Source organism: Calonectris borealis, chromosome Z (assembly GCF_964195595.1).
Source record: "Calonectris borealis chromosome Z, bCalBor7.hap1.2, whole genome shotgun sequence".
NCBI classification, from domain to species: Eukaryota; Metazoa; Chordata; class Aves; order Procellariiformes; family Procellariidae; genus Calonectris; species Calonectris borealis.
In genome coordinates this window covers 75,642,664-75,649,151 of record NC_134352.1, presented here as the reverse complement: position 1 = coordinate 75,649,151, position 6,488 = coordinate 75,642,664, and the positions used below count along the sequence as shown (strand labels likewise).

Here is a 6,488-nt window from a genome sequence, read left to right as displayed (position 1 = left end):
GACAAGTTCAGCCAGGCTGTAATTGCAAGAACAGGGCAGCACGGGCGGCTGTGTGCCCTCCCAGAGGAGTCCTGGCACTCCCGGGGACCGGTGGCTGGCAAAGAGAGTGGGTGCTGTGCCTCTCGGGGCTGCTGTCCGTGCCGGAGGAGTCCAGGATGCCATCGGCATCAGCTGGTACAAATGCTGTTGATGGAGGCCACAGCCGGGTCCACGAGCCCCAGCTCCTCCTGTTCGTTGACGCAGAGCTGGTACCCGCAGCCCTTGCGCCGGGGCAGCGGCCCCAGGCGCCCACTGGGCTTGGCACGGGGTGGCAACAAGAAGCCAACGCTGCCGGCGATGAGCAGGTGCCAGATGCTGTGGATGTAGAAGTAGTTCTCCTCCGTCTCCACGAAGGCGTAGAGCAGCACGGCGGCCGCCGCGATCAGCGCTCCTGGGCACAGGTAGAAAGCCCAGCGCTTCCAGGTCGGTGGGTAGCAGTGGCGGCGCCGGATGGTGCGAGCCGTCTGCGGTGGGGAAAGGGTGGGCTGGAAGAGGCAGCCCCAGCAGGGCTGGGCACAGCCCCTGCGCCGCAGTGCCGCATCCCCCAGGAGTCAGGGAAGGTGGTTCATGGGGAAAGGTGAAGGCAACAGCGGGGAGATGCTGGCAGGCGAGTGGGGCTGGACGGCTGGGCAGGATGCTGAGCGCAGCAGGGATGGGGACATAGGAGGACAGGGACAGCATCTCCTTACCCAGGCGACGGCCATGATCCCTAAGGCAAAGAGGCTGGGCCCCAGCAGGTTCCAGAGCCCATGGCGGTCCATCTGCAGAGCCATGGAGAGCAGCATGGCCCCCAGCAGGTACAGCACCTGTGGGGCAGCAGGGCACCCATCAGGATGGGTCCCCTTCATGCCCGCCCGCTCCCTCCCTGCACTTGCCTGCTTGACCACAGGCTGGAGACGAGCCATGGCGATGACAGTGACCCAGACGGACATGAGGGAGCCCAGGAAGTCACAGAATTGCAGCACGTCATACTCCATGATGCAGAACACCACGATGCCTGGCTGGTCGCAGGCGTGGTAAAACTGGGATGGGGGGAAAGGGTGTGAGAGCCGCCCCGCACAGCCCTGGCCCCTCACTTGCTCCCCTCAGCTGCCCCCACCCCACGCTCACAGTGGAGAAGAACATGGTGAAGATGTAGACGGCAGCTTCCAGGAGGTAATGGCTGCGGACAGCAATGGCCACAGGAGGCACGAACATGACATTGCTGAGGCACAGCAGCAGCGTGGAGAGGAGCTGGAAGCCGTAGGAGAAAGCCTCGGCGTTGTCTGTGCAGCCCCAGCCGTTCCAGCCTGTGCCGGGGAGAGCCGCCGTCACCCCTGCAGCACTTGCAGGGGCTGGGGAGGGAGCGGGGAAGCCTATTTCCAGTGCCCCAAGGAGAGCTGGCATGGGGGGACTAATGGGGTGTACAACGCCCGGGAAGGGGGGGAGGATGCCGGGGGGGTCCCTGGGTGCAGCAGGCACTGTGGGGGCCCGGGGCAGCTCTCACCAGCTTTGCACTCGCAGGCGGCGTACAGGTAGTTGTTGGTGCGCAGCAGCTTGCACTGGCCATAGATGCCACAGTCGTTGATGCAGGGCGAGAGGTAGGCACGCAGGTACACCTCAGCCGTCACGTTGATGCAGGGCTCAAACCTGTGTCGCAGGAGGAACGGGTCAGCCCTCACCCTGTGCCCCTTAAGCAGCTCCTGCCTCCACCAGAAGCACCCGTCGCACCCAGACTTTGCAGGTGGTGGGAGACCCAGGGACTCTGTGAGCATGGAAATGAGCTGCTTTGGTGCTACGTAGGGCAGCTGAGAGCTGGTGCCCAAGGATCTTGTGTGCTGCAATTTTCTGTGCCAGGCTGGGCGAGCAGGAGGAATGTGGCTGCGCTTAGACCCACTTTGCCTTTAGCAACGCACTCACCTGGCTCCTATTTCATTTGGATTTTTCTGTGCAAACACTATGCCCTGCAATGCCTGTGTGTGACTGTGTCATGGAAGGACCGACTGCAACTGGCAACTCAGCGTGAACTAGAAACGCAGCAGAGGAGTCAGAGCAGGCACAGCACCCTCACTGCCCCACGCCGCCCACGCACAGGGCTCTGGGCACACCCAGCACCTCAGCAACTCCAGCACGCAGGAGCACAGACAGGCCCACGTCCCGACAGCACACGCCAACTGCTGCCTGTACACATGCAGGCACCCCAGCATGCACAAATATGCACACAGCGCCTCTGCATGTGTGTCTGCTGTCCCTGCGTGTGCTCACACAGTCAAATCTGCACACACATGCACGCAGAACACACACAGCCCTGTCTGCTTGCACAAACCCTGAACACGCGCAGAGCTATCTGCACGCGTGCACCCAAATATGCATGCAGTGCTGTCTCCATGCATGCATCAAATCTGCATGCAGCACCATCTGCATGCATGCACCAAACACCCAGTGCTGTCTGCATGCATGCACTGAACACACACAGAGCGCCGTCTGCACGGCACAGAGCCCTACATGGACTCTCGCATGTGCAGACACACGCACACAACAGCCCCTCTCCTCCGCAGGACTCTCAAGCAGACACACGGACCAGGAGCAGAGCCGCAGACACAGGACTGGTCCCCAGAGATGCTGAGCAGAGAGCAGGGGCACAGCAGCCTGACCAGAGCTGCCCCCTCATACGCACAGCCAAGCCCTGTCCTCACAGTGACAGCCCAGTCCCCTCCCGGGCACGGGTACAGATGGGCACTGCCGCGGAGAGAGGCAGGCACCAACAGATGCACGGCTTTTGCAAGCTGACAGGCGCTTCCTATCCGAGAGACAGAGGGAAGAGCCGCAGGACCCACAGATGGTCAGGCAGGCACAAGATAGAGCCATCCGCGCCCACGCATGCACTCACACGGTGACACACAGCCCGCGAAGCCACGTGCACACACGTGAGCGGTGACACGCAGCACTGGGGCCAGGCACATCCACGGACCCACAGCGCACACGGATGCAGGCCATGGTGGGGACATCTCCTCCGGGCACGCAGGGAGGGGACACGCCAGGGCTCTTACCCGTGCTCCGTGGCACAGAGCGAGCGCAGGCTCAGGTACCAGCTGCCCGTCTGGGGGTAGGGGATCCGCAGGCGGCTGAGGCTGGCCGTGGCATTAACGGAGAGGAGGAAACCTGCCAGGGACTCTGCGGGCAGGGAGAGCTGTGGGTAAGCAGGGCAGGGGGCACCCCCTTCCCCTGGGCAGAGATGGGACAGGGACAGCACCCTGTGCCAGACTCCGAGGCTAGATGCCCCCATGGTCTCTGCCATCTCCCACCCAGCCTCTCGCCGGACACATGGGGGGGTGCAACCCCCACGGCCACGGCAGGATGGACAGGCACAGCCCAGCCTACCTGTCTCGCAGGTGACCGATGCATTGTCACCGGACGTCAGCGGGACTTCGTGGTTCAGACACCCGAACACTGTCACGTTCTCGCCGTGCAGGGAGCTCTGATGGCAGAGGAGGAGATGGCCCTAAACCAGTGCCAGGGATGTCCCCTGCTCTGACAGCACCCGGATCACGGCACACCACCTAGCAGTGCCCTAACCCACTGGCCATAACCCAAGAGCACCCCAAATCCGGGCCATAATCCCACCCTCAGAGCACCTAATCTCTGCTCCATCACCCAAGAACTCCCAAAACATGACCCATGACCCAAGAGCACCCCAAATCCTGTCTCTTCCCCGACATCACCCGTCTCCCAGCCCATGCCCCCCAGGCTGCCCTGCATGGCCACCTCACCACATTGAGCCGCAGCTCCAGGTTGAGCACCCCACCGCTGTCCAGCACCGGTAGGAGGTTGATGACGAAGACAGCAGGGCGGTCGGGCGGCACCGACACATTGGGCCCGAAGAAGATGTAGAAGTGAACGGAGAAGGTGTCCAGCTCATTGCGCAGTGTGGGGCGGACCGGCCAGCACCGCTCGCCAGTGGGCAAGGCGGTGGGGATGGGGACCGGGTGCTTCGTGCCGTTGGGGCTGGTGGGCGAAGGGCTGTCCCCCAGCGCCAGCCCGCCCACCGAGCCGAAGGAGTGGGGCATGTTCATGGAGGCGCTGGAGGGCAGGAAGGGTGGCCGGGCCAGGCTGGGTCGGGAGCAGTCTGGGGGGCAGAGGCATCAGCCGGGGCACCACACAGCTCCTCCAGCCCCCTCTTAGTTGCCACCTCCCCTTCTCGCCCACCACTCACCTCCATATGCAACCCAGCCCAACACCTCCCAGTGTCCCCATCCCAGCAGAGCTGGGTATAACCCTGCGCCCAGCTGGGCCCAGATCCTGCAGGCATCCTTTACCCCCCCACCAGTCACCCAAGCACAGTCAAGACCATGGTTCCCACCCGCACCTCCCCAGGCACCCTCACCTGTGAGCTGCACGGTGACCTGGAAGGAGACAGTGCCCGGCACCCCGGGGTGTTTCTCCACCAGCACGTAGTACCAGTGCTGCCAGAAGGGCAGGTCCAGCCCCAGCTGGCAGGGAGCGTGCTCCCGGCAGTCCAACGCCGTGGAATTGTGCAAGGGGGGAGCCTTGGCCCGCACACGCAGCCAGAGCGGGCAGCCCTCGGCCCCGCGGCACCGCAGCACCTCCACCAGCACTCGCGACGTGTAGCTGGGCACAAAAACCCTGCGGGACAGCAGTGTCAGGTTCTGCCCCTCACTGTGGACCAACAGGGCTGAGGAGGCAAGCCAGAGGGATGAGGCATCCTAAGCTCTGCACCCTGGGGCTGCCCCCTCCTTGGGAGACCCTCTCACACTCACTTGTAGAGGCAGGAGCGGTTGTGGGGGGCCATGCTCTGTTCGGTGATATAACCGGGGTACAGCACGGCAATGTTCACCAGGCGCTGCACGATGAGCTGTGGCTGGAAGAGATACTGGCACTCCTCGTAGAGCCCCTGCACCAGCAGGACAGTCAGCACGGGGCAGCGCTGTCCCCACCTGGGACATCTGCCCCGGTCACTGCCAGCCCAGGACAGTCAAGCCCAAGCAGAGCCCTGCAGTGAGCCCTGCCACCCCACAGTCCCCCCAAGCCCTTCACCTTGACAGAGATCTTGCCCTCATCTTTGGGCAGGTGGGCAGCCAGGAACCAGTCCCCGGGCAGTGGGCTGGTGACATTGAACACTCCCGTGGTGCGGTTGGGCAGGGTCCAGGTGAGAGTCAGTGCAAAGGAGCCAGGGACAGCCGTGTCCCTGGGGAAGTGCGTGTGCAGCGGGTTAATGACGGAGGGAGCCCCTGAGCGAAAATACCTGCAGAAGAGACAGGGTACAGGCTGGGCATTGTGGCAGGGCCAGCCTGCCCTACACGTGGGGTCTGTCCTGCAAGCTGTTAGGAAGCTCAAAGATGGTGAAGCCGACTGTAAGCTGGGACCCTGCTGGAGACTGTGAGCTTCCCTGGGTGGGTGTGCAAGCAAAACTGTTCACGTGTGAGATGCACAAAAGAGTGGAGCCTGCAACGGTCCTGGGAAGATGAATCGGGGGATTGAGTGTGCATGTGTATGTGTGTGCATGTACGTGCATATATGCATGTGTGCGTGCACCTGTGCACATCTGTGTGCCTGCATATGCACATGCATGCATGAGTGCTCCTCTGTATACATATATGCACATGTGCACATGAAAGCAAGAAGCAGGCAGGCTCCAAGGCAAGTCCAGGCAGGGGGCAAGAGGGGCAAGCAGAGGCAGGCAGGAAGGGAACAGACAGGGCAGGCTGCTTACTCACACGGTGATGCTACGGTCTGGGCATTGGTCCCCAAAGGTGCCACCCTGCTCCTTGAAAGTGATGAGGTTCCAGACAGCGATGACTGTGTCCTCGGGGATGTGGAAGTGGAAGAGCTCGATGCTGGCAAAGGAGCGGAAGGGGCTGAGCTTACGTGGTGTGCGGGTGAAGTAGTCGGTCACAAAGAGGCCATCTGCAGAGGAGACCCAAGGGACTTTCAGTGGGGTGAGGGACTGGGAGGGTGCAGCACCCCTCCCAGACCAGGTTCACCCACCCAGGCTCTGAATGTGTCCCAAAACCGCCAGCCTGGAGGCAGGAAGGGCTGGGACCGTGCCATTTCAGAGAGTCCCCAGGGCTGATGTCAGCTGTGCCTAGCTGTGTCTCCCAGCCCTGGCACAGTCTGCATCGTGCTTGGTTCAGCATTGCCCGGAGCCCAGTTCCCCAAGCTGTGCACACTCATCGTCTGGAGCCTGAGGAGCCCTCGGCCCTGGCTGCTCAGGCTCTGCCCAGGTGCAGCCCACCTCTTTCCACTCATCGTCCTCTTCAGTGAGGACCTGCATTTTATCTGTAACAAAGGGCCATTCCTCATGGCTCCAGCCCTGCCCCAACAGGTCAGCTTCCACAGGGACACAAAGTCCCCCCTTCTCTGCCTGCCAAGGTGGCTTAGCACAAAGCCCATCATAAACCGCAGAGTCCCACCCTAGAGCCACAAGAAGGAGCGAGCAGTGCACTTCCTGC

The 6,488-nt window shown here is 62.5% G+C and overlaps 1 protein-coding gene across 1 annotated transcript; it reads right to left on the bottom strand.

Moving 5' to 3' along the window:
• On the bottom strand, window positions 1–4,844 carry LOC142075319 (transmembrane protein 8B-like). Its single transcript, XM_075136500.1, has 10 exons — window positions 4,797–4,844; window positions 4,403–4,662; window positions 3,789–4,144; window positions 3,400–3,496; window positions 3,069–3,192; window positions 1,526–1,668; window positions 1,150–1,328; window positions 915–1,061; window positions 729–845; window positions 1–503 (listed from the first exon to the last, which is right to left on the bottom strand). The coding sequence occupies exons 1-10, from the start codon at window positions 4,826–4,828 to the stop codon at window positions 168–170; spliced, it is 1,791 nt and encodes a 596-aa protein (XP_074992601.1). The 5' UTR covers window positions 4,829–4,844; the 3' UTR covers window positions 1–167.
• Between the last annotated feature and the right edge of the window lie 1,644 nt (window positions 4,845–6,488).